Below are 27,517 nucleotides of genomic sequence, written 5' to 3' on the forward strand. Positions count from 1 at the left end.
AGAGTTGTAGCCCACTGTCTGAGTGTCATATGAAAGATTATTAGGGTACAGAGAAAAAAGGCACACGGTGGGGAAAAAGCACGAAATGTCAACTTCAATCTCGACATTTCCACTTTAATCACGTAGTTTATTTTGTCATTTAGTAGAACATCATAAACTTCATCTTAAAATCGTTTAATTAACCAGTTTCTCAAATCACATCGTAATTAAAGTAGCACGTTAAATGCTTTGTTTTGTATTTGATCTTCTACTATGTGCTCTATGTGTGTGTGAATCACTACTTGCTTCCTCCAACTGGACACAGAGTCCATGACATTCGTGATATTACAGCTCTCTGAATAACTAAAATACTGAGATGTATACGTGATGTCATTTTCATGATGATAGGAGCTAAAGCACGTTATTAAACATGTGTTTCACTCGATGAAATAATTTATTGCAGCAGTACTCAGGGGCGGCTCTAGGCTTGTGGTGGCACTGGGCAGAGGAAGAATCGGTGGCTCCTTCGCCCGCCAATGTCAGTAAGGTAGCTTATGCACGGCGGATGGCCACGTATGTTGCAGACACTGATAGCCGCCTCGTGCTCATGACAAGCATTTATCTTTTGCCAAATTTGTTGCTGCGTTTTTAGCTGTGTTGTTATTTTCTTTCTGTTTTATATTCAATATATATTGGCGTAGCCGTCACTGCAGTCAGTGCTTTTCTTTCCCCAAGTAACCGATCGCCACACAATCAGCTCTGTAATAGACGTTAAGCCATCTGTAAGCTTAGCTACCGATTCTTCAAAACGCTTTAAGAACATTGAAATATCTTCGTAGTACATGTTTAATTATTCTATCCTTCACGACACTCCCAGTGAAGAATATAGATTATTTAAATGAAGTTAAAGTTTTATCTGTATAATTTAATAAACATATTTTGCTGAATTTCATCTTATAAATGATATCGTTTCTGTTTGTGAACCGCGAGGTCTGTACAGGAAAGTCTTTAAAACATTTTGCTGTGGCTGAGACAGCGTGTCCTTGAAGCTGTATACTGATAATTCTCTTTCCGATCAGCTGCTGCTGTGATTCACACTCAGATACAGTGATATAAATACTCCGAGTGGTGCAGTGAGAGGAATATGGAAAAAGATGATCTGCTGTGGCAACTCCTAACGGGAGCAGCTGAAAGAAGAAGAAGAAGAAGAAGAAATGAGAGTAACAACGCTAAAGCAGTTCTGGTATTTGGACTACTATGGCTGTTCCCTGGACCATTATATTGTTACGAGTTAATTACAATCAGATGCATTACACTAATAAACAATATGCTGTTAGTTTCTGTGTATTTATAAAGCCGCGTCATGAAAATAATGAGTAATCACACAAGAACAGTAGCACTGCTTTGACGCTGGGTGACGCCAGTTTGCAAAACCGAGCGGAGAACTTGCGTACGACAAGGCATGAGGTACCGTGGAAAAGTGCGTGGCTTTACGCCAAGTGTAGGTTTTATACATCGCGATTTGAACGTGGAAAAGTTCTTACGCAACATTTCTGTGCATACGCACCGTTTATACATGAGGCCCCTGGAAAGGGGTGTGTGTGGCATAAAAGAGTCCTGGTGCTCCCTTGTTTGTGAGACATGGACGCTCTCCAGTGACCTGAGACGAAGACTGGACTACTTCATGTGTGTCTCTTTGGAAAGTCCTTGGGTGCCACTGGTTTGACTTTGTGTTACTCACGGAGTCCCCAATGAGGCACACGGCCTCCATTGTGAGGGTGTGTCAGTTATGGCACTACGGCCACTGGCGTGATTACCCGAGGGCGATCCTCATTGTTGAGGGCCTGAGTGGCTGGACCAGGCCAAGGGGATGCCCACTTAACACCTGGCTGTATCAGATAGAGGGTCATTTCCAGAGGGTGGGACTGGTCTGCCTGGGGGGTTGCCAACTGGGATCCCGAGCTGTTTTGTTGTGTGGTGGCTGCGTCAATGCGCTGCGCCAGTGCTGGCACCCCATCCTGACCTGACCTGATACACATCTCACGTTACCAAATAATTTACGTTGTCACACACGTGCGCATGGGAATCAGCTGAAGGGCCTAAACACTAGTAGTTCTACGCCAGGCCAGGGGGTGGCAGAGTGTACTGGCTATCTCTCTCAGTCCCTTGCAGACCTTCTGCCCAAGGATGACGTCACTTCCGGGCACAAGGACACCACTCTCAGTTCCGGCGTAGATGACGTCACTTCCCTTCCAGCCCTTTAAAACGGCCATCTTGCCTCAGTACAGGTAGTTCTGTTCTGGACTCTGATCTAAGCACATCGTGCTACTTACAACTACTTTTGCAGCCGATTCAATTATACGGGTGGCTGCCCCAAATCTTTATGATGTCTCCGACTCATTAACGTGTTAAATCAATCAGCGTATCTACTTAAGTTCCATAAGAGCTTCTCTCCAAAAATAAAGAGGACAAGTCAGATCTACTTCAGCTTTAAACCACTGTGTCCGATTTTCAGTGGGTCAATGGTTTTAATCCAAGACTCTTTCAACAGCATGGATGACTCCAGGAATCGACATCTTGACCAGTAGCAGCTCTTCTAATCTGTGGTTCATTGAGACACCTGTGACTGTTGTGACACACGTGCGCGTGAGAGGCAGCTAAAGGGTCTCAATGACGGTAGTTCCACGCCAGACCAGGGGGTGGCGACGTGCACTGACTTTCTCTCTCGATCCTCTGCAGACCATTCACGGGAAATCCCGCGCGGTTCCGGTGCCCGTGAAGAGGTCACTTCCTGATCCGGCACCAATGACGACGTCACTTCCGGTCTCAGCCTCTAATGCCGCCATCTTTCCACATCTGAATCAGTTCTGTTTTGGACTTTGTACCCATTTGCAGCCAGGGCATATTATATGGGTGGCAGCCCCAAACCTTTGATGTCTCCTGTGTCTTCTTGTCACAACAGTTTAAAAGCAACACCGCCCAATTTTGAGTGAAAACCTGACGTAGTGGTGAGAAGATGAAGTACCGGTCTCTTCATCGTTAATCTGGAGAAAGAAAACTCTTCATGGAAATTAAGTAGACCCCCTAATTGAATTAAGACATGAACTGTTTGGTAAGGTAAGATGTGAGAAGTTGGGGGCCGAGGTGAATGGAAACTTACAGCCTCATTTGGGAAACAACAAATTCCAGGGATTCACATTTGTAACGATGTAGAGGGAGCCACGTGTGCTACTGTCCCTTTGTTAGTGTGTGTCACCTTAAAGTGTGTACCTCAGGAAATGGGTAGCTGAGGGTTCACCCAAAAAAGGGGAACTACACCTTTAAGGAGAAGACACAGTGCGGACGGGACGGAGGGAGAGAGCGAGAAGGGGGAGACATCGATAAATAGGAGTGTTGGTCATGAAACTCCAAACACTTCTATACAGTAAAGTACCTGGTAGATGCCACATGGGCAGGACGGGCATCCCAGACAGAAGAAGGAAGGCTTCCTTAGCTGGATGGGAGGCTCCTAACACGCAACCTGGACTGGGGAGAATAAAGGCATCAGACCCACGAAGGAAAGACCAGAAGGGATGGACGGCCAGCCCGCCAAAAAGGGAAAATGTCACTGGGGGCTTTTAACTCCCCCAGCACGCTAGATGGCAGCTATCAGTGCCCAGTAGGAAGCCAGCAGGGAATGCTGGGAAATGTAGTCTGGCAGAGCAGCCCTGCTGGGGTCACTGGATGCCACAAGAGGGCACTGCTATAATGGACTTTCACATGACCTGGAAGTACTTTCATCGGGCGGTGGCCCTGGCACTGGAAGTGCTTAATAAAAGGGACCCACACTCCCTTCCCCAGGCGAATTGGAGCTGTGAGGACGTGGAGCAACACTCCACTGGGAGTGCGGTGGTGAGAGGAATTGGGGAGAAGACTGTTTTTGTGGAGAGAGAAACCCATGCTTTTGTTAACTTGTGGAGGTTGTCACACACATGTGTTTGGGAGTCAACCAATGGGACCAGAAAACGCCAATTCCATGCCAGGCCAGGGGGTGGTGGGTTGCACTAAACCTCTCCCTTTTCTATCCTCAGATCAAATGCAAGAAATTCTGCCTGTCTCCGATTACGGTCCAACGACATCACTTCCTGTCCAGCCTCAATGACATCACTTCCCTTGAACCGCCTTAAAAACCCTCCATTCTCCATTCTTGGGCAGTTCTGTTTTGAACTCTTACCTGTACCCATTGTACGCAAGTTTAAGCCTTTTGCAGCCAGGGAAACGATACGGACGGCTGCCCCAAACCTTCACTGTGTGTCCAGCTATTTCTTCCACAAGGTATTTTGGTGTAATAAACACACCTTTATTTGAACCCGGGACTCTGTGTGTGTTCATGTTGTGGCTTTGGGGCTCACTGACGCCCTCTTTGAATCACAGCTGCTATTACTCTAGCGGTATTCTGATCGTGTGGGCTTAGTTGTTCTCCTGGGGTGGTGGCACAACCATAAGGACTCCGCCATGTCTAATGCATCGCCGTTGTCCAGCCCCAATGTTTCCCCTGTGGTGCGATTTTCCACTTCTCACGTCCCTCAAATCGATTTCAGGAACTGAAAGGAGAGAGCTGGAATTAAACCGATGCATTGCCAGCCAATTAACAACCCAGTCGCAGGGGATGCACAAACCAGTGTGATTCTTCATGTCGGTCCCAAGCCCAGATAAATGGGGAGGGTTACGTCAGGAAGGGCATCCGGTGTCAAATTTTGCCAAATCAATATGCGGACAACAATACAAATTTCCATACCGGGTCGTTAACAATGACCACCACCAGTACTGTTAGGCAACAGGGTGCTGCCGGAAATTGGGCTACTGTTGGCAGAAGAAGAAGAAGAAGAGGGGGAGACGTGTCCGGAGGCAGGAGGAGAGGAGGAAGGTAAAGAGAGTGGCACTGAGGGTAGGAACTGTGAATGTGGGCAGTAAGAGTGGTAAGGGGAGAGAGTTAGCAGACATGATGGAGAAAAGGAGGGTCGATATATTGTGAGACTAAAATGGAAGGGGAATTCAAACTGGTCTATCATGGTGTGAATGGGAGGAGAAATGAAGTAGGGGTTACTCTGAAGGAACAGCACGTCAAGAGTGCTTGGGGGTCTAAAGAGAGTGTCAGACACATCGAGGAGGACGTAGCTGGAAATTGGAGGTGTGATGATGAATGTTGTTAGTGAGATGGAGGAGAAAGAAGATTTCTGGAGTGAGTTGGATGAGGTGATGGACAGAAAGTGGTGATTGGAGCGGATTTCAATGGCGTGTTGGTGAAGGGAACAGAGGAGACGAGGAGGTGATGGGTAGGTATGGTGTCAAGGAGAGGAATGAAAAAGGTCAGAGGATAGTGGATTTTGCTAAAAGGATGGACATGGCTGTGGTGAATAAGAAGAGGGAGGAACACAGGATGACATACAAGAGTGGAGGAAGATGCTCACAGGTAGATGACATCCTACGCAGAAGAGTTTATCTGAAGGAGATTGAAGCCTGCAAAGTGGTGGCAGGGGAAAGTGTAGTTAAGCAGCATACGATGGTGGTCTGTAGGATGACAGTGGAGATCAAGAAGAGGAAGAGAGTGAGGGCAGAGCCAAGGATCAAATGGTGGAAGTTGAAAATGAAAACTGCAAGGTTGAGTTTAGGGAGAAGGTGAGACTGGCACTGGGTGGCAGTGAAGAGTCACCAGACAGCTGGGCAACTACAGCAGATGTAGTAAGGGTGACAGCAAGAAGGGCACCTGGTGTGACATCTGGACAGAGGATGGAGGAAAAGGAAACCTGGTGGTGGAATAAGGAAATACAGGAGAGTATACAGAGGAAGAGGATGGTGAAGAAGTGGGATAGTCAGAGAGATGTGGAAAGTAGAGAAGAGTACAAGGAGATAAGGCGCAAGGTGAAGAGAGAGATGGCGAAGGCTAAAGAAAAGGCGTATGATGAGTTGTATGAGAGGTTGGACACTAAGGAGGGAGAAAAGGACTGGTGGGCTACAGAGAGGGGCTGAGCTGGGAAAGAGGAGCAGCAGGTTAGGGTGATAAAGGATAAAGATGGAAACGTACTCACAAGCGAGGAGAGTGTGATGAGCAAATGGAAAGAGGACTGCGAGAGTCTTATGAATGAAGAGAATGAGAGAGAGAAGAACAGAAGGAGTTGCATTGCGTCTTTGTGGACCTGAGAAAGCAAATGACAGGGTGAGTGAGAGGAAGTCGGGAGTGGCAGAGAAGTACATGAGAGTGGCACAGGATATGAACGAGGGGAGTGTGACTGTGGTGAGGTCTGTGATAGGAGTGACGGAGGTGGGATTACATCAGGGATCGGCTCTGAGTCCTTTCTTATCTCCAATGGTGATGGACAGGCTGACAGACGAGATTAGACAGGAGTCCCCGTAGACTGTGATGTTTGCTGATGACATTGTGATCTGTAGCGAGAGTAGGGAGCAGGGTGAGGAGACCCTGGAGTGGTGGAGATATGAGAGGAGAGGAGTGAAGGTCAGTAGGACCACCAAGACAGAATACATGTGTGTAAATGAGAGGGAGGTCAGGAATGGTGAGGATGAGGAGAGTAGAGTTGGTGAAGGTGGATGAGTTTAAATACTTGGGATCAACAGTACAGAGTAATGGAGATTGTGGAAGAGAAGTGAAGAAGAGAGTGCAGGCAGGGTGGAGTGGGTGGAGAAGAGTGTCAGGAGTGATTTATGACAGACGGGTATCAGCAAGAGTGACAGGGAAGATCTACAGGACAGAAGTGAGACCAGCTATGTTATATGGGTTGGAGACGGTGGCACAGGAGACAGAGCTGGAGGTGGCAGAGTTAAAGATGTTCAGATTTACATTGGGTGTGATGAGGGTGGACAGGATTAAAAATGAGGACATTAGAGGGTCAGCTCAGGTGGGATAGTTGGGTGACAAAGTCAGGGAGGCGAGATTGCGTTGGTTTGGAGATGTGCAGAGGGGAGATGAGGGGTATAATGAGAGAAGGGTGCTAAGGATAGAGCTGTCAGGGAAGAGGAGAAGAGGAAGGCCTAAACAAAGGTTTATGGATGCGGTGAGAGAGGACATGCAGGTGATGGGTGTAACAGAACAAGATACAGAAAGATGTGGAAGATGATGATCTGCTGTGGTGACCCCTAACGGGAGCAGCCAAAGGAAGAAGCAGCTCTACCTGCTAATGTACCACCTCCAGATTTTGTGCAGACACCTAATTGCTTTCCAGTAGACGTAAGGCAGCCTACCTGGCTCTCGCGTGCCGTTTGTCGGGCTGTGGTCCACTGTGTCGATTCCCATCTGGGCAGAGGGAGGTAGCTGGTTGCTGCCCCTGGTGCTGCGCAGCTCCTCTTCTCGCTTGAGATCTTTCTCGATTTCCTGTGCGATTATCTCCAGGGTGTGCCGCTTGCGGGGACTGATGTTAAATGACTCAGTCGAGTCCATCTGCAGCGCTTTGGACCAGAAGTCATTGACCTCTGTGCTCTCTGGCCGGAGTGCTAACTGACTTTTGGGTTCTGTCTTGGAGGGTAGAGGTGGAGGATCATCCCGTAGATCTGCATGCCTGCTGAATGATTTAGGGCCTGTCCACGAGGTTCCGGATACCCCGGAAATTTCTACTGAATGTCTGCCATGTGGCGTCTGCCAATTTGGTAGTTGCCCCCAGGCCTTGAAGAAACTGTCTTTGGTCAAGGCGGCTTCACCCTCCAGTGAAAATGACACACTCTTGTGTGCCTCTGTGTTTGGCCGAGTCACCTCATGATCAGGAGTATTCACAGACACTTGATTGTCCTTCTGGATGAACAGAGCTTGATGTCCTTTTTTGCTGCTCTTCTCCTCCTGGGGCCTCTGATCATCTGGACAGGACTCTTCTACCCTTGAGGTCTTGCGTTCGGTCCCTCGTTGCATGATCAGGCTCTCCCGGCTTTTTGTCTTATTCTTCCTGGGTAACGAGAAGCTAAGTGGCTCATCCTTCAAGAGAAGGGGCTTTGTCTTGATTTCTACCATTTCGTCCAGGTTGGAGCGAGAGATCCCTCGTTCGCGCCGCAGGCTCTCCTCCCTCTCCTGGCTAATGCGGATCTCCCTCTCAATGGGAGTCTCCGCCTTTGGAGTCCATGGCTGCTTGGTGGGGCTAAACACTTCGCTGGAGGCACTGTCATCGCTGATGTATCCGGCGCCAAATTCACCCGAAAGTTCTTCTAAACCCGAGTCGAGCTCATCAATGGAGGAAGTCAGGAAGCTGTCTCGTTTTATCTCAAGTCCGGCCTGCTTCACACTGAAGCTTCTCGCGCTTAAACCTCGGTCAGGTCGTTCACGGTAAACCCTGACATCTTTGGGTGGCCAATCTTTTGTAAGTGTCCAGTCCTGGAAAATGGTCGACAGGCTGATGGATTTCTTGGGACGTTGGGGTAAAGAGGTCTGGTTGGACTTCTCAAGCATGAGGAACTGCTGTCGGGCGGCGTTGAAGTTAATTTGCTCGGTGTCAACGGTTCCGGGCTCCACCTTGTAGGGTGTGTGCTGTCTCTGGGACAGCGGACTGTAATGGAGGGAGAATTCCTGTCCATGTTCCGGAGTCTCTGACAGATCCAGGACATCTAAGGAGCTCCATTTCCTTCTCGGGCTCAGTTTGGATTTGGGCGCTTGGTTGCGAATGATTTCTATCCTATCGTAATCCAGCTCTTCTTTTTCTGGTGAGGGGCCTGCATCCCTCACTTTGTACTTGGACTCTCCGTTCTCGGACATAAAAAGTTTTGCAGGCTTCCTCTCTTCCTGGTAGGCCCTCAGCTCAAAGCTGTTCTCCTTCTTCAGGGTGGTCAGTTTCTCTTCCCGCTCTGGAGATGTCATCCAGGCTAAGGTTTTGTCGGAATTCCGCCAAAGGAGTTTCTTCAACAATGGAGTAAAAGCCTTCCCGTGAGCCTGTGCTGCTGGAGCTAGCAGGACTTGACGGAGTCCATGGCATTTGCTCCTCTGTCCGCGTCACTTGTCCACTGCTGACAAACATCTCTTCTCTCTCTTGTCCCTGGCTTGGGTCGGCAAAGCTACAATCTGGGGTTAAATTGTTGTTGTAGATGAGAGGACTCTTTCCTGGTGAGTGAGGATTTTTGGTCATTTTAGCTTTACATTCATTTGATGTCAAAACGCTTAATGGTGAGTCAGTGGGCCCTGGAGGACGTCGTGATGATCTGCAGCCACCACTTGTTAGACACGTTTTCCACTGATGAGTTGGACTTGAGATTCCAGCATTCTACTAAATTCACCCAACAGTTGTTTTCATGGATGGCCCATTTCTTCTCTTGGTGAGTCAATCCATTTCCATGAGGAGACACATTGAAGTCCTTCTGAAATGAACAAAACATGGACTTTAGTCCAGGAAATAAGCAAAATACAGTAAACCCTCTCCCTTACTGAGGATTCTGTTCTGACGGATTCACTTATCTGCTCATTTCAAGACACCCATGGGCTACTCACGCCTATTCACGGCCATGGGACATGGTGCAATAACAGCCTCACATGATGTCCTGAGATGTGCCACATGTGCTAAATGGATTAGCATGAGTCTAACCGAGAAGAATGGGGAAGCCATTAAACTCCATTCGTGATGAGGACCGGAGCTTCTAGAGGAATTCCCAGTAAGTGCCGGTCATAAGCTAGCCCTGATTAAGTCCCTTTACTTAATACACGCTGCCCGTTATTACTGCAACTTGAATTGTTTAACAAAGCCCTCGGATTGGCGCTGCTGTCGTCACTTGTGGCCTCTGGTGGAGCACCGACAAGACAATGGAGCTCGACTATGTAAAGCTTAATTCTTCTTCCTCTTTCGGCTGCCTCCGTTAGGGGTCACCACAGCAGATCATCTTTTTCAATCTCTTCCTGTCCTCGTCGTCTTGCTCTGTCATACCCATCACCTTCATGTCCTCTCTCTCCACATCCATAAACCTCCTCTTAGTCCTTCCTCTTCTCCTCTTCTCTGGCAGCTCTATCCTTATCACCCTTCTCTCATTATACCCCTCATCTCTCCTCTCCACATGTCCAAACCAACACCATCTCGTCTCTCTGACTTTGTCTCCCAACCGTCCCACCTGAGCTGACCCTCTCATGTCCTTATTTCTAATCCTGTCCATCCTCATCACACCCAATGCAAATCTTAACATCTTTAACTCTGCCACCTCCAGCTCTGTCTCCTGTGCCACCGTCTCCTGCCCATATAACACATCTGGTCTCACTACCGTCCTGTAGACCTTCCCTGTCACTCTTGCTGATACCCGTCTGTCACAAATCACTCCTGACACTCATCTCTGCCCTGCCCACACTCTCTTCTTCACTTCTCTTCCACACTCCCCATTACTCTGTACTGTTGATCCCAGGTATTTAAACTCCTCCACCTTCGCCAACTCTACTCCCTCATCCTCACCACTCCACTGACCTCCCTCTCATTCACACACATGTATTCTGTCTTGGTGGTCCTACTGACCTTCACTCCTCTCCTCTCATATCTACACCTCTCCAGGGTCTCCTCACCCTACAGATCACAATGTCATCAGCAAACATCACAATCTACGGGGACTCCTGTCTAATCTCGTCTGTCAGCCTGTCCATCACCATTGTGATTAAGAAAGGCCTCAGAGCCGATCCCTGATGTAATCCCACCTCCGTCACTCCTACTGCAGACCTCACAATTACAATACAATATAATTTATTTTTGTATAGCTCAAAATCACAGAAGAAGTGCCTCAATGGGCTTTAATGGGCCCCGCCTCTTGACAGACCCCCAGCCTTGACTCTCTAAGAAGACAAGAAAAAACTCCCCAAAAAAAAACCAAGTAGGGAAAAAATGGAAGAACCCTTGGGAAAGGCAGTTCAGAGTGAGACCCCTGTCCAGGTAGGTTGGGCGTGCAGTGGGTGTCAAAGAGAAGGGGGTCAATGCAATACAATACAATACACAGAACAGAATAAATCCTCAATACGGCATAAAAATAAATATTTTAGAAGTACGGAGCAGAATTTAACAGTAGATGATATCCCATAATATGATTTGGATTTGTTTAGAGTCCTGGAGACCATCAAGCTGCCTCCCCCATTTGGCCATTCCACAGCTGAAATAGCGCTAATCTGATGACAGGACCCCTTGTTCCCACTCTTCCTGCGATCCTCCATCAGGAATGACTTTACTTTAGGCAGGCAAAATAACTTGGCAGGTGGGCCGTGGCACCAAGTGGCACATGTGAGTACCGAGAAGAGAAACAGAACAGGCGAGGGTTAGTAACAAATTCTAACTGTCATATGACTTCTGTTTTAGTGCTAATGACCAACAACAGAGATGCAGTCTGTGCAGTTAATCAGCAGCTCTAGTCAGGGTGTGCTAAACTGAAGTGGTGAGTCTTCAGCTGGGATTTAAAAGCTGAGACCGAAGGGGCACCTCTTATACCCACCACAGTCACACTCCCCTCGTTTATATCCTGTGCCACTCTCATGTACTTCTCTGCCACTCCCGACTTCCTCATCCAAGACCACAGCTCCTCTCAGTCACCTTGTCATTTGCTTTCTCAGGTCCACAAAGACACAATACAACTCCTTCTGGCCTTCTCTCTACTTCTCCATCAACATCCTCAGAGCAAACATCTCATCTGTGGTGCTCTCTCTTGACTATGTAGACCATAATAATAAATAATAATGATAAATCTTTGTACATATATAGCGCTTTTCTGACTACTCACAGTGCTCTCCACAGAGGGATGGAGGGTATTTAGGGAACGAACTCACAACCTCCTTACTGCAAAGCACAGGTTCTTCAGCTATGGGTTGGGACCCATTTTGGTTTGCGTCTTGTCTGATTTTGGGCCCTGCAGACTCGTGATTCATAATCGTAATGAACGTGAAGGGGTCTCATATGCTTTGTGTAGTTTCTTGCCATGAGTCGCCACACTTAGTTTAAGCAAATGCCATCACTACTCTAAGACTAGTGTCAGTGAATCTCCATGGGGGATATTAGAGGCAATTTAGAATCGCCAATGCACCTGACCTGCATGTCTAAGGACTGTGGGAGGAAACCCACGCAGACACGGGGAGAACATGCAAACTCCACGCAGGGAGGACCCAGTAAGCGGACCCTTAAGGGTCTCCTAACTGTGAGGCAGCAGCGCTACCCACTGCGTCACCATGCCGCCCTTGCCTAATCTTATTTTTAGATTGTTATCATTTTCTTTCTTCATCTTGTAAAGCACTTTGAGCTACAGCATTTGTATGAAAACATGTCTGACAGAAATCAATGTTACTGTTGTTGTTGTTCTCTCTCTCCATTTTTGGCCACAGGGGCCCGGGCCCATACGTGCCGGCTGTCTAATAAATGAGCTCTTGTGGCTTCTGTTGCTCTTTCTAAATGATGTTCAGTCAATTCAGTTGTCCACCACTGGACTCCAATCAAGTTCTAGAAACATCTCAAGGAGAGCTAAAGCAAACAACAACAACAACATGTATTGCTGTCGCACATTTTCATACAAATGATGGAGCTCAAAGTGCTTTACGTGATGAAGAAAAGAGAGAAAAAAGACAAAATAAATAAGAAAATAAAATTAGGGAAAACTAATTATAAGAGAGAATCAAAGTAAGGTCCGATGGCCAGGGAGGACAATCTCCAGAGGGCTGGAGAAAAAAAAAATCTGCAGGGGTTCCAGACCACGAGACCACCTGGCCAGTCCCCTCTAGGCATTCTACCTCACATCAATGACCTCAATCAGTCCTCATGGGGTATTCAGGGTTCACATGGTGATGATGATGATGGTCATGTGGACTTCTGGCCTTCACTCCATCAATGAGCTTAATGTGAGGGGACACGCCAGAGGGTCTCAAGAAGAGATTTGAATACATTTGCAAACCTTTCTGAAGACACTTTGTCATTCTGGGACACTGAGTGTAAATTGGTGGGCACAAATGGCAAATGTATCCCTTTAAAATGAAGCCTACAACACAGTAAAGTGTGCAGAGAGTGAGGGGGTCTTTCGCGATCCGCTGTAGAGTGGGGTCTTTTTGAAGGCCTCGCCTACTGGACTCTTTTGGTGGTGCCAGAATCCCAACCTTCATTCCTTATCTTCTTCTTGATCAAACTATTCCAAGCTTTGTCTTTTTAAGATGTTGTGTAACCTTTCAACTGCTCCGTTTTGTCTTTTATTTAACAGAAGCCACTTGTCTATGTTGATGTCCGAATACGTAAAAGGACCGATAGACGTGGAAGTGAAGGCACAAAAGACTGTCACCGAGTCGCGACCCACAAGAAGGCCCGCATTATAAATCGGTGATTTCTTTCTCAATCATTTCTCTGAATCCGTTTTATTAAAGGTGGGCATTCAGTGGTGGGCTGTTGCCCCCCCAAGGATTTATTATTTCCCAAGTATGTCTTATACTGACAGAGGTTGGGGAGCAGCATTGCTACACCCACCAATTGACAGACCACCCTTATTGGGACCCTGGAACAGTGGGAGTTTTTTAATGGTGGCCAATCCTGCCACCCACCCTACTTAATGTCCTACCTGGGACGAAGTAATTGCAAGTTAAGGGTCTTCTTGAGTCACTTCTGGCGTTTTTTACAGAATTCAAACCGGCAACTTTCCAATTCCGATCCCGATCCATAGCCTCGGAGCCGCCACTACGCCCCACACAAGAGACAGTGAAGGAAAAAAATGAAAATGGCCGAGTGTCAAAAGAGATCGTTCATCAACACCGAGATATGATGAGACAAACTGATACGATGTTCAAACTGTTCTCTATTCAGCCTCCAGTTAATCCAAAATGCAGCTGCAAGAATTATTACAAGAACAAGAAAATACGAACACATAACTCCAGTTCTTAAATCCTTACACTGGCTTCTGGTTAAGTTTAGGGCAGATTTCAAAATCCTCCTCTTAGCATATAAAGCATTAAATGGCGGAGGTCTGGCTTACTTATCTGAACTTATCATGACTTACAAACCTGAGTGCACATTAAGATCTCAAGATGTTGGTCTGCTTAGGATTCCAAGTATTAATAAAATAACAGTGGGGAGGTCGAGCTTTTAGTCACAGGACCCCTAAACTGTGGAGTGGTCTGCCTGCTACTATAAGAGATGCCCCTTCGGTCTCAGCTTTCAAATCTCACGACTTCAGTTTGGCACACCCTGACTAGAGCTGCTGATTAACTGTGCAGACTCCATCTCTGTTGTCAGTCATCAGCACTAAAACATCAGTGACATGACAGTTACAATTTGTTACTCGCCCTCACCTGTTTCTCTTCTTGGTACTCAAATATGCTACTTGGTGCCAATGCCCACCTGCCAAGTTGTTTTGTCTGCCTAAGGTAAAGTCATCTCTGATGGAGGATCATAGGAATCATCAGGCAGAGGGGTCTTGTCATTGGATTGGCGCTATTTCAGCTGTGGAATGGCCAACTGGGGGAGGCAGCTTGATGGCTGAGGTATCCAGGACTCGAAACAAATCCAAATCATATTATGGGATGTCATCTACTGTTAAATTCTCCTCCGTACTTCTAAAATGTTTACAGTATTTTTATACTGTATTGAGGATTTGTTCTGGTCTGTGTATTGTATTGTATTGACCCCCCTTCTCTTTTTGACACCCACTGCACGCCCACCCTACCTGGTAAGGGGGTCTCTCTTTGAACTGCCTTTCCTGAGGTTTCTTCCATTTTTTCCCAACAAGGGTTTTCTTGTCTTCTTAGAGAGTCAATGCTGGGGGGCTGTCAAGAGCCCGGCCTGTTTAAGCCCATTGCGACACTTCTTGTGTGATTTTGGGCTACACACAAATAAATTGTATTGTATTGTATTGTAATCAGGGATTGCAGTGAAATGTAAATCATTTTTTAACTTTGTCAAGGGGCATGTGACACGGAAACAGACAGATTTGGAATTTCAAGGTGTAAAAATCCTACGATCGACGTACAATTAATTACCCAGAAACCCCGGCTGGAATTTGCACAACAAATATTGGATCAGGTCTCGCTGAAGGCCTTGTCACACTTGTGTGATTAAGAGAAAGGTGAGTGGCCCAAGTAGAGAGGGTGGCAGGGTGTGCTAAACCTACTTCTGTCCTCTCTGCAGGCCAAATTCGGGAAAACCCACCTGATCTATCATCAACGACGTCACTTCCGGTCGCGGCCAGAGGTGACGTCACTTCCGCTTTTGGCATTTAAAGCCGCCATCATATTACTACTTCATCAGTTCAATGAGAGCAGATCTTAACGCTTTGTGGCTGCCCAGCACCTTTTTCGTGTGTCGAGACTGATTCATTCACAGCGGCGAATTTGATTTACCGTTATGTTGGGCCGCCATTTTGTTTTGCCGTGGGTGTCGCCATTTTGTGTACTCTCATGCTTGGGTGTTACCATGGGAGCTTTTCCCATAAAGGCTGCACTGTGCGTGATGTCATCGCCGTGACCGTATAAAAAGGTCGGCGCGTGCATCCCATAATTATTCAAAATTTGGATGAACATTGGGTGTGATTCGCTCAGCAGTTCGAGGAAAGATTTATTTGGTTGCTCAAGGCTTGATCTTTAGGGTTAGTGTTTAGGCTTCATTGCTGTTGTGAGCTTTTTGTGATATTTACGTAATCATCACATCCTCTCACAATAAAGATGGCACGGGCAGAATAAAACAATCAACGTGACAAAGTGTTCATAGGGCACCACATCCCATCGCCACACAGGAAGGTGGAGCCACTTCAGGGATGGGACGGGGCTGGATGCCTGAGTTTTACCGTTAGGTGTTCCCTGACCACGCTGACTCCAAACTTAATTTTGGTCCACAAACCCCACTGGTGCCACGGTGCTGTGTCACTTTAACTATATGATACCAGCTGACGTACCTGGCGTAAGGGACGGCTGGCAGCTCAACCAGGCTGGGACGCCCTGAGATGGAAAGATGGGGGAAGGCAACTACTTTTGGACACGCTAGATGGGGACTTCCCTGCAGCATAGCGGTGCCCGCAGGGCACTATGGGATTGGGAGTTTGACTTCACAGCCCTGCTGGGTACCGTGGGTGCTGCCAGGAGGTGCTGCTTCCCTCATAGCCCGGAAGTACTTTTGAGTCATGAGGACTGAAGAAAACGTACTGACCCTGAAGTGCTGGCAAGTCACTTGGGAGGTCAAGGACAACATAAAGGACTGATGGGAACCCAGTGAGTGAGTGAGTGGAGGTGGACAACGCTTGGTGGGAGGTGTGGAGGAGAAAAGAGAGAATTGTGCTGATTATTCTTGGAATTATTTGCCTGTTTACTGTGGCCTGCAGTGGGTTGGCAGGCACCCTGCCCAGGATTGGTTTCTGCCTTGTGCCCTGTGTTGGCTGGGATTGGCTCCAGCAGACCCCCGTGACCCTGTGTTCGGATTCAGCGAGTTGGAAAATGGATGGATGGACGGATGTTTACTGTGGCTGTGGTGTTTGGGGAGCACAGCTGGATAAGAAAACAATTCAAAATACTTCTTTGTGCTTTAACTTGGTGTCCTGAGAGTCTGCCTGTTGGGTTTAAAGGGGCAACAGCGACCCCTAGTGTTCACAAGGCGTTAAGGTGGGACATTATGTTTTAAATGTGTTCCGCTTTGTCATGCTGGCTGAAGGCGTGAGCAGCTCAAGATGTGGGCCAAGTAGGCACCGGTCCAGGGTCACCATGGCCTGAGGGGGCACCGAATATTCTTCATTCCTCTTCCTTCTGTTCCAGCGATGCCCACTGATCTCCAAAGGGACCCCCAGCCTTGGTTGTTGACTTCCTATGTCAGCGGTTCTCAAACTTTTGTATTTTGCGCCCCCCCCCCTTTTCTACCTGTTATAATTCTGTGCCACCTGCATAATATAAGATAGATGAGAATAACCCGGGATACAACTAACAAAGGGATGACGCTCGTGGGGTGTCGCCGTATCCTAGCATTTTTACTTCCATGAGATTTGCGTGTAACTTCGATGAAATATTTGTCATTTATTTTTTTTTAAATGCTTTAATAACTGTTAGAATGCCTTGTGTGGATTTTGGTAGTAATTCTAATCCCAAAAACAAAGAATACATTCTTTTTTCTTATTTAATTATTTTTTATGTAAAGAAACGATTAAATATTTTTAAAAATCTCATAAACGAGGACACCGATGAAGTCAATCTGTGCAAGACAAACGTATTTTCGTCCAACGAATATTACGCCGCTGTTAGTGGTATCATGAGAATAACCCAATAGGCAGTAAATTATTGAACTCAATTTGCCAATATTGGCTACGCTGCCAGTGTGGTGCCGTCGCGCCGCATGATCACCTGATCTACTGGTACCCGTATGTTGGCGACAGACACCGATACGTCTCGAACTTTCTGGATTGAAAAGCAGCGCCGCTCGTCATTGAAACAAACTTCAAATAGAAAAGGAGCTCCGAGGGTCTCGATATCTCGAATATCAAACCAGACCTGGACGGGCACGTATTAATCATTAGATCGATGCCTTTGAAATGTTTGGTTTTAATTTTAGTTATCATGCATTCGTTGTGATTATCCATCCATCCTTATCCAGCCTGCTATATCCTAACTACAGGGTCACGGGGGTCTGCTGGAGCCAACACAGGGCACAAGGCAGGAAACAAACCCCGGGCAGGGTGCCAGCCCACCACAGCGTTGTGATTATAGGCTTGCAAATATAAATTTGAAATAAAAATGTAAAAAAATGAATTTTGATGTCTTGTTCATTTATTCAATGCCCCCCCCCTTGTGCCCCCACAGTTTGAGAACCGCTGTCTTATGTGATCCCAAGGGTGCTGCTCTCCAAGGGGGAGGTCGTCATTGTTACATGCAATCACAAGGGTGCCAGTCTCCAAGGAGGATGCCCCCTTTCTGGCTCATCGATTTCATATGCAGTCATGAGGGTACTGATCTCCACGAGGACCCCCCTTCGCCGATCGTCAGTTTCATATGGGATCCCAAGGAAGGGCAGGTCGATATTGTGACACCTCCATGGAGACCCCTCCTCAGCTCATCGATTTCAAAGGTGATTGCAAGGGTGCAGATCTCCAAGGGGTGTCCCCCTCCTCGGCCCCACCGGTCACTGATTTTATCTGCGATTGCGTAGCTGAATGAATCCACGCCAGGAGTCACGTAGCCAGAGAATCTGAACAGAGTAACACACGTCACCATTAAAGACTTTCTTGATCCGTAATCCTGGATGATATGGAAATCAAACGACCAAAGCTTTGCGCTTTTGTGCCACAGTAGGCAAAAGAAGATTCAACGAGAGGTGAATTAAATGAAGCAAAGGTCCAAACTGGGATATCAAATTGTCTTAAGTGAAAGTACCAGGATGTGAATCACAAAGCAAAGGGTCAAAAACAGAAAACGCAATGAGAAGGAAGCAGAGAGGCAAACGTTAGCACATGAAATGTCGTCGACTATCCAGAGACTCGGCTGAGGACGGGACATACTCAGATAGCTGACCCTTGACCCCGTCACATGACTCACATCAGGGGGTGCAGCTGTTATGTTTCAGTTAGGGCGACTCACCGGGCTACTCTTCAGATTTCCTTTGACGGTGACAGGCAGGTGGGTCCACCTCTTTGGGGACCACCCACAAAACAGGTGGCACAGAGACAAAGATACCAAGAGATAAAGAAAGGAAATGATAATCAAAAACGAGCAAATCAGACAAAAAAAGAGAAATGTCAACCCCAGCCACGGGAGGATCCCCAACTGGAAAATAACGCCAGCGATGCTGACGGCACAACTACAGTTTGATTATGTAACTTCCATAAACTGTCACCTTAAAAATGACACCACTGCACTCAACTGATTGGCCTAACATAATCAAATAATGTAATGAAATCAAAGCATCATCAATATCTCTAAACATTTACCCAGGATTCCTGTCTACTGCAGCCTCACTGATGTATGCAAATAAGGCAATATCTCCATCCAATCAACACATGGCATCCGCTGTTCTGGCTATGGAGAACATTTATGTGGTGCGTTAATACAAAGAGAACGTCATCAATGGCAGCGAACAACAGGAGTCGGGATTTACGAGTTGAAATGTAAGCCCATTGGAGAGACGAGTGGACTGTGAATGAAATCAGCGAAGAGCAACGCAGTCAAAGTCTGCAGGTGGAGCTGGGTGTTATATTTAATTTGACACAGCGTCTTCTTCTTAATGTTGTTGTTATCATTTCTGGATTATTATCAGTGTTGTAGCCTGCAATTATTTTGCTCCCACCCCAGTGTTTTTGACAAATGCGTGCCTATGAAAAGAAAGGAAGAAAGAAAGAAAATGCACTGTATGATAGATAGATAGATAGATAGATAGATAGATAGATAGATAGATAGATAGATAGATAGATAGATAGATAGATAGATAAAGGCGCTATATGATAGATAGATAGATAGATAGATAGATAGATAGATAGATAGATAGATGGATGAAAGGCACTATATGATAGATAGATAGATAGATAGATAGATAGATAGATAGATAGATAGATTGATGAAAGGCACTATATGATAGATAGATAGATAGATAGATAGATAGATAGATAGATAGATAGATAGATTGATGAAAGGCACTATATGATAGATAGATAGATAGATAGATAGATAGATAGATAGATAGATAGATAGATAGATAGATGAAAGGCGCTATATGATAGATAGATAGATAGATAGATAGATAGATAGATAGATAGATAGATGTGAAAGGCACTATATTATAGATAGATAGATAGATAGATAGAGTGAAATGCACTATATAATAGACAGATAGATATACAGCATATGCTCCATGCTACATTTACATTTTTAATATTTTTATACGCCGTGTGCTATGGACACATGATAATAAAACTGTCCTGATCTGAATGAATCCCTTTGCTTGTTGATGGTATTCACTGTGAAAGGCACTATATAAATGACTGATTTCTTGAGCCGATGCCCCCTTTTGCCAAGCCCTCTCTGCCCGCTCCACGCTGGCCTCCTGCTCACGAGCGGCCGGATGCCAGCGGCGCCAGCTGAGGCCCAAGCCCAAGCAGATGAGTCTCACATGTCAGGCTGAAGGTGAACTTCAAGCACCAGCTTCCTGCTGTCAAGCGGAGCCGTCCGGAGGTTTTCTTAACGAAACTTTGGAAGTGATGCTGGGTAGGATGTAGGAGAACTTCTGCTGGGGTGTGGACGCTTATCGACATATAAAAATAACTGTGAGAAAAAAAATTCAACGGACTTGTACCTTTCACTTTGAATTCATGCTTTTGGGGGAGGTGGTTGGTTATTGCAGGGCCATAAAAGAGTCACTCGAGCGCACCTTTGTCCTTTTCCAGCGAGGTCAGCCGATTATTAACCTGAACTTGGATTCGGCGTCGGGCTTCCTTATGAAACAGTTAAAGCGCATTGAATTGAATCAAGTAAGAATTTAAGAAATGCAAGAGGCGAGGCCACTGTGTGCGTGCCAACCTGCCAGGTTTTCTATAAAATCTACTTCTTAAAAGAAAATAAAAAATGCGTTCTCCCAGTTCCGCGCAAGCGCATCTTCAACTAACTTCACGGCAAAAGACTCGAGTTGGTCGCAATTAAATTCCATTAGACATATTCTTTATATATCATTTCTAAATATAATTGTTCATTTTTTATCAAAATACTTTTGCGAAACATTATTTAATTGTCTGTAACGGTTGGACGAGGTGATAAAGAGTTTATGATGCTGATTTGTGTATCTTAGTCTAGCTGCCGGTATAGTTACAGTATATGGTGGTCGTACGTCACTCTTGCTCAGTTTGTATCTTTTTCTCTGTTGCTTTTGATCTTTGCACGTACTAGTAATTCTCGAATGCATTATAACTTAGTTTGTGAGTCTCCTTGGATAAAGGGGTCTGCTAAATAAATAAGAATAATAGTAAAGTAAGGTAAAACTTCTGAACAGCACCGGGTGTGTACCATGTGGACCCCTCCGCGCTCTGGGTGTTCATTGTAAAGTCTGTGTATGTCCGTGTGCGTGGGTTTGCCCGTGCGGACACGCGTGTGGTGCCAATCTCTCTATGTGCCCGTGCACCTCCATGCGTGCGTTATGTTCATGTGCGTACATGTATGTACTGTACGTGCGTCATTTTGATACGCTCACGCCTGCATCTGTGTTCGTGTGTGCCAGTATGCGCGCACACTGTGCCACCCTGCGCATGTGTGTGTTTTGCTTGGGGATGGTGAGGGGGGTTAAAAGTGGTTAGCCATGAGGTAATTGGCGCGACCGTCTCTGTGTGTGTGTGTGTGTGTGTGTGTGTGTGTGTGTGTGTGTGTGTGGGCGCGCATGCCCCTATAAGATGTCTGTCTATCCGCACGCACATGTGTGCCGTGGTGCTCGTGCACCTGCATGCGCTCGCTATGTCAGGGTTGTGCGTATGCATGTGGGTCCCTGTGATGGTCGCATGTCCTCATGTGCATTCGTGTGTGCCGATCTGTACCCCACCCCATCTCCAGCGTGTGTGTGTGTGTGATGGTGCTGGGTGTGGTGTATGAGCTCGTGTGTGTGTGTGTTTCTGTGAGGCTCTTTGCGCGCGCCCCCGCCTGTGTGTGTTTGTGTGCCGCGTCTGCTCGTGCGTGCGCTGTCCTGATAAGCAGAGGTCCAAGTCTCCGAATTCCTGGAATTCCCTTCTTTCTCGGGTCCCGACGGCTCAGCCCTTCTGCGCAGTTTTTCTTTCTCACGTAAACATTCCAACTTTGATATACCTAAACCGCCCCCCCCCCAAAAAATAGCTACCTTTTTCTTTCCCGTTATTTGTGCAAAAAGTCTTTCCGGGGACGCTACGCAGATGTAACCTTTATACGGGGTGCTTATCAATCAGCTGACGCTTATCTTATATAGCACCTTTTAACAGCCGGCACCGTGACAAAGCGCTTTACGAAGTAAACAAGATCGCAACTCTGGCGATATCGTAACTGCAAGACCCCAAGACATAGCGGACATCAAAAACACTGGGGGCTTCGGAGAATGGCTGGCACCATACCCACCATAGGGACTTATATAGCGCCTCCATCTCATCCGTTCCCTACCGCTGCTGGTTTTATTACAGGAATATGGAGCGCAGACCCTGACGGGATGCCAGTGTATCGTAGGGCACACACACACATGCGGCAAATTCAGAGCCACCAGAGATCAACATAAGTAAACTGCAAGTCTGAAAACCACACGAACACGGGGAGAACATGCAAACCAAAAACAGGGAGTGGCCAGCAGTGCCAGGGGCATACAAGGCAAAGAAAGGGCACTACAAACAGAAACAGCAGAAGTCATGCCAGGTAACTTCACTTCCATCTGGCCTTCCATTTTCTGCATTGACCTTGTGCCAGGTACACTCATGGGCACATACTCACTTGGCATCCCGTGCCACTTTACCACACACAATCAGCCTTACATGTATGTCTTGGGAAACTGGAGAAGCCCCAATGCAGGCAGCAAACAGGCTGGGATTTGGGGGGTCTCTCTTGATGTAGGGAGGTGGCTGTGCAACGTTCAGAGCTGCCCCACTTGCCCACTCTTTTTCAATATGGCACCTTTGCTAACTTCTTTACTTGCACAGTATAAATGTCCCCAGGCAGGCCTTTGCTGGGTTTACAGGGTGCCCACAGTGGGCTCTCAGGACTCTGGTCCACACCCTGTGTACAGCAAAATAACCAGAGAAGTCGAGCCAAAGGACAACCCCATCAGCTCAGGTGACCGACTGGACTTCTGTCTTTTGTTCTTTGTGGCTCGTTCTAGTTGTCCCCTGCAGCGGGCACACTATAGCACCACACTTATTTGCCCAGTTCCTCAGCCACCAGGGGGATCCACTCCAATATTACACCCTTGTGGTGTCTGACAAGGTCCTCTGTCCCTCACTGACCACTAAGGTTCATCGCTTGCTGCCATGTTGCTGCTGTCCCCAACAGTGCAATGCCATACTTTTTTACAGATTGAAAATAATAATTCATGATTTGAGTGAAACTTCCAAACAATAATACTTTTTAACAGAGTGCCTTACCAGGGCACGTTACATTGGCAGTCCAAAGACAAAGAGGGAATGGGACACAAGTGTCACCATCAGAAACAGAGCAGCCTGAGCCCAGAGCCACCACTGTCCAGTTAGGCACGTGCCCTCACTCTTCAAGAGCAGCAGAGACCATTGGTGACCACTCATTGGCATCAAACTTGTACTGAAGGTGGCAGTGGGCACTTAAAACAAGTGCCTGCATATGCCTAACCCAAACTCAGTGGTCACCTGTGAGTCCTGCTGTGAAATGACCTCTCAGGACAGCTAAGGGTCCATCTGTGATGACAGCCACCAGGTATCAGCATAAATAAACTGCACATCTGAAGATCACACAAACGTGAGGTGCCAAGGGGCACACAAGGCAAAGGAAGGGCACTACAAACAGAAACAGCAGGGGTCTGATAAGTCATGCCAGGAAACTTCACTTCCATCTGTCCTTCTGCTTTTTGCATTGACCTTGTGCCAGGTGCACTCACGGGCACATACTCACTCGGCATCCCGTGCCACTTTACCACACACAATCTGCCTTACATGTATGTCTTGGGAAACTGGAGAAGCCCCAAAGCAGGCAGTGAGCAGGCTGGGATTTGAGGGCTCTCTCCTGATGTAGGGAGGCGGATGCCATGCAGTCATCCTAATGCCCAGCTGCAGACCCCTGTGAACTGACAGTTGACCACCCGTCACCCTGCACTGGACCCGTGTGCCACTCTGCTGTTGAGTTCTGGGTGGGACATCAAATCTCCCTCTGTGACCAGTGCTGACCATTTAAATAGCTTTGACCCCCACTCACATGTGGACACCTAAGTGCCCGTCTGTCCACTGAGTTCATTCTAGCAATGGTGAACCTGGAAGCTCATGTGGATGGTCCAGTGCCCACTTTTCACCCCTGGTCGGTGGATATCGTGATCCTGACATTTTAGTCGGTGGTCCTGCCCAAGACCCTGACTCTCATGCTGACATGCTGAGTCCAGTTCTGGTTTTCCAGTAATTGAAGCTTTCACTTTGGTGTGGACAGCTGGCCGTCCATATTGGTTGATGTAAGCAGGTGTGTCATTCTGGGGGTCACCAGTGTCCCTTTTGAGCAGGCTGGTGTCCAAGTGGGATGCCATGTCCAGCGTAGTCTATGACAGTGGGCAACACTCCAGCTCCAGCTGTGATATGACATCCAGTGCTGGCGTCTGGTGTGCCCGGCGTGAGGTCAGAGCAGATAGCAGATACAGAAAATGGAAGGACAGATGGCAGTGAAGCTACCTGGCACAACTTATCAGACCCCCGCGGTCTCAGAAAGCTGATTTAAGTGCCCATCCATTGCCTTGTGTGCTGCCCTGAGCGTTACATGTGCAGACAAGTGACCATCGAATGTTTAAAGATACAGTCTTGCTGCAGTAAAGATCCCACCGCTGCCACCATTACAGCCCAAACAGATGTGCTACAAGATGTTAAAACGCTTTCATTAAATTCCAATCCATCCACTTTTAAATCCACGTATCCTGTTCAGGGTGGGTGAGGAGGGGGTGCCAGTATTGGCAGCTTTGGGCAGGAAACAACCCTGGAATGGGGTAGCAGCCCACCCTCCTTTATATCAACGCAGATAGACATCATGTAAGTGACCCCTAAGGAGTGATGTCTTCTAAGTGACGAGCCTCCACTTTCTTCACACCATGGCTTCTCCATCGCTGTGTCTACCCCTGAGGCCTCCGACCGACAGCTTGAAATAAAATGGTGGATATGGGGGTCTTCAACACACCTGGAGCCTCACGAAACAACAAGTGATCTGCCCACCCATCCATTCATTTCATCTCAGCACCAATCAGAGCAAAGTGTGAACAAACGAGACCGACATGGCGAGAAGCAAAAATCGGAATTTAGCAGCCTGGCAGGTCATACACCTGATGGGCCAAACTACTGTAGCTCTACAAGACCTGTTGTGCCCACCTTCACCAAATAAGGAGCAAAGAAGGAGCTGGCAGAGCAAAGTCCCCAAAAAGAAAAGGCACCATAAAGGAACAATTAACAGCTGAGCTCCCCAAAGGGACATTAAATTGACAATCATGCAAATATTAATAAATACGAGCCAATCAAACACAGAGAATAAGAGAGCCCATCAATGAGGGCACCTAAAGAGGGGCTGCTCCTGTGCCCGTGTTCTGCATATCCACCAACTCTCACAGTCCGAGCGAGGCATCTCTCCTTCGGTTACCTTGGGCCTCACTTGCGCCCTCCTCTAAGTCTGGGGGTCTCCGGTGTGCCTAAAACAAGTCAAGTGCCCTGAGGGACAAGAAGGACTCCACGCCCTTACCCCCCGGTCGGGCACAGCTGGTCGGCCAGATAGGAGCACATGCAGTGTCATCCGCTAAACCAGGGGTCTTTACAAACACTGAGCCCTCCTGGGGTCTACAACAAGTCTAACTTGAACAAACCGAGTGCCTTGTCTCTACTGTGCCAGCACACCATTTCTGATTGTACCCACCTTGTGATTGTGAGAAGGCCACCTCCACCAGCCAAGTCCCGCTCTCCTGCTCGTTTCTTGCTGTCTGCTTCTCTCGCCTTGTGCTTCTTTCAGACAAAGTTCAGAGTAAATCAGGCGATAAGACACGCCCTCAGTGCCAGCGGCCCACCCAGAGGCTGGAGCACAGGGGGCACCACCTCAGCCTGCTGCTGCTCACTCTTAAAAAGAAAAAAAGAATCTGTGGATTTAAACGCCTCACCTGTGTGGGCCATGCCAATGGGGCACCGTAGCTACTGAAATAAGAACCAAAGAGGACTACTGTGCCACAGCTTGTAAAGTGGCCAGCTCAGGGTGGTCCAAGAGGGCAGTAGGTGACTGAGGGAGCTCTGCCTAGGGTGGGATATTATGGGCGGAAACTAAGCCTCCTGTCTCCTACAGTTTCAAAGGTGGTCAGCTCACTGCTCACGATGAGCGCGTGGTTAAAATGGGTGGGCATGAAAAACTGGCGCACAGTCACTTCAAGTGGTCACACCTGTCATCTGGTGATAAACAGTGGCATCAGTGACACATAGACAGGCAGATGGGGTGCACAGCTGCCACATGTTTTATAATCTAAATATATAATTCACTAAGGCAAGACACCCATGGAAAGTGCGCCGGAAGGGCCGTGGACTCACTGAGCCGCCGACAAGACAGACACCTGTGGGGCACGCAGAAGGAGCCACGCCCACCAACTCCTGGCACCTCCGAGCCACGTTGACTGTTCACAGAGGCAAGTTTCTCGCGGAGGTGAATCTCCATATGCAGCGTGTAAAACGGTTTGCGAGGGGAATCTCATGGGACCCTCAAAACAATCCTTTACAACTGAGGTTGAAACACAATGAAGTGAGCAGTCTTTAAAAAACGAGTTTTCGGTTACGACGCACGACCGCCTGCAGCAAAGCAAAGTGTTTTACTGTGTTGGTTCGTTCCGTGCGTTGTTACAATGTTGCTTTGCTTGCTGATTTATTACATTACCGATTTTTCAAATGTTCATTTTCTCCCTGTGCTTAAAAATCATTAAAAAACTGGCCTGATTATGCAGCGTATGGTACACCGCGGGTTGGCTAGTGTAATATAATATAATATAATATAATATAATATAATATGAGGCCAGCATTTTGGGACAGCACTTAGTGTTACAGTCTCAGTGGTTTCAAGTACTACAATAGTAAACTATAGAATGGTGCTATATAATAGATAGATAGATAGATAGATAGATAGATAGATAGATAGATAGATAGATAGAGTGAAAGGCACTATATGATAGATAGATAGATAGATAGATAGATAGATAGATAGATAGATAGATAGATAGATAGATAGAGTGAAAGGCACTATATAATAGATAGATAGATAGATAGATAGATAGATAGATAGATAGATAGATAGATAGAGTGAAAGGCACTATATAATAGATACATAGATAGATAGATAGATAGATAGATAGATAGATAGATAGATAGAGTGAAAGGCACTATATAATAGATAGATAGATAGATAGATAGATAGATAGATAGATAGATAGAGTGAAAGGCAATATATAATAGATAGATAGATAGATAGATAGATAGATAGATAGATAGATAGATAGAGTGAAAGGCACTATATAATAGATAGATAGATAGATAGATAGATAGATAGATAGATAGATAGATAGATAGAGTGAAAGGCACTATATAATAGATAGATAGATAGATAGATAGATAGATAGATAGATAGATAGATAGAGTGAAAGGCACTATATAATAGATAGATAGATAGATAGACAGATAGATAGATAGATAGATAGATAGACAGATAGATAGATAGATAGATAGAGTGAAAGGCACTATATAATAGATAGATAGATAGATAGATAGATAGATAGATAGATAGATAGATAGATGTGAAAGGCACTATATGATAGACAGATAGATAGATAGATAGATAGATAGACAGATGTGAAAGGCACTATATGATAGATAGATAGATAGATAGATAGATAGATAGATAGATAGATAGATTGATAGATAGAGTGAAAGGCACTATATAATAGATAGATAGATAGATAGATAG

The 27,517-nt window shown here is 46.7% G+C and overlaps 1 protein-coding gene across 1 annotated transcript in view; it reads right to left on the bottom strand.

Annotated features, from left to right (window-relative positions):
* Positions 1–25,540, bottom strand: part of LOC120537892 (mitotic spindle positioning) — a 42,979-nt gene extending 17,439 nt beyond the window's left edge. The window contains exons 1-2 of the mRNA XM_039767150.1: positions 25,442–25,540; positions 7,216–9,303 (exon numbers count right to left, since the gene is read on the bottom strand). Of these exons, the coding sequence (XP_039623084.1) occupies positions 7,216–8,809 (1,594 nt within the window). The 5' untranslated portion in view covers positions 8,810–9,303; positions 25,442–25,540. The remainder of the gene's footprint in view (positions 1–7,215; positions 9,304–25,441) is intronic.
* Positions 25,541–27,517: the final 1,977 nt, after the last annotated feature.

The sequence above is a fragment of the Polypterus senegalus genome, chromosome 10 (genome assembly GCF_016835505.1).
Source record: "Polypterus senegalus isolate Bchr_013 chromosome 10, ASM1683550v1, whole genome shotgun sequence".
Classification (NCBI taxonomy): domain Eukaryota; kingdom Metazoa; phylum Chordata; class Cladistia; order Polypteriformes; family Polypteridae; genus Polypterus; species Polypterus senegalus.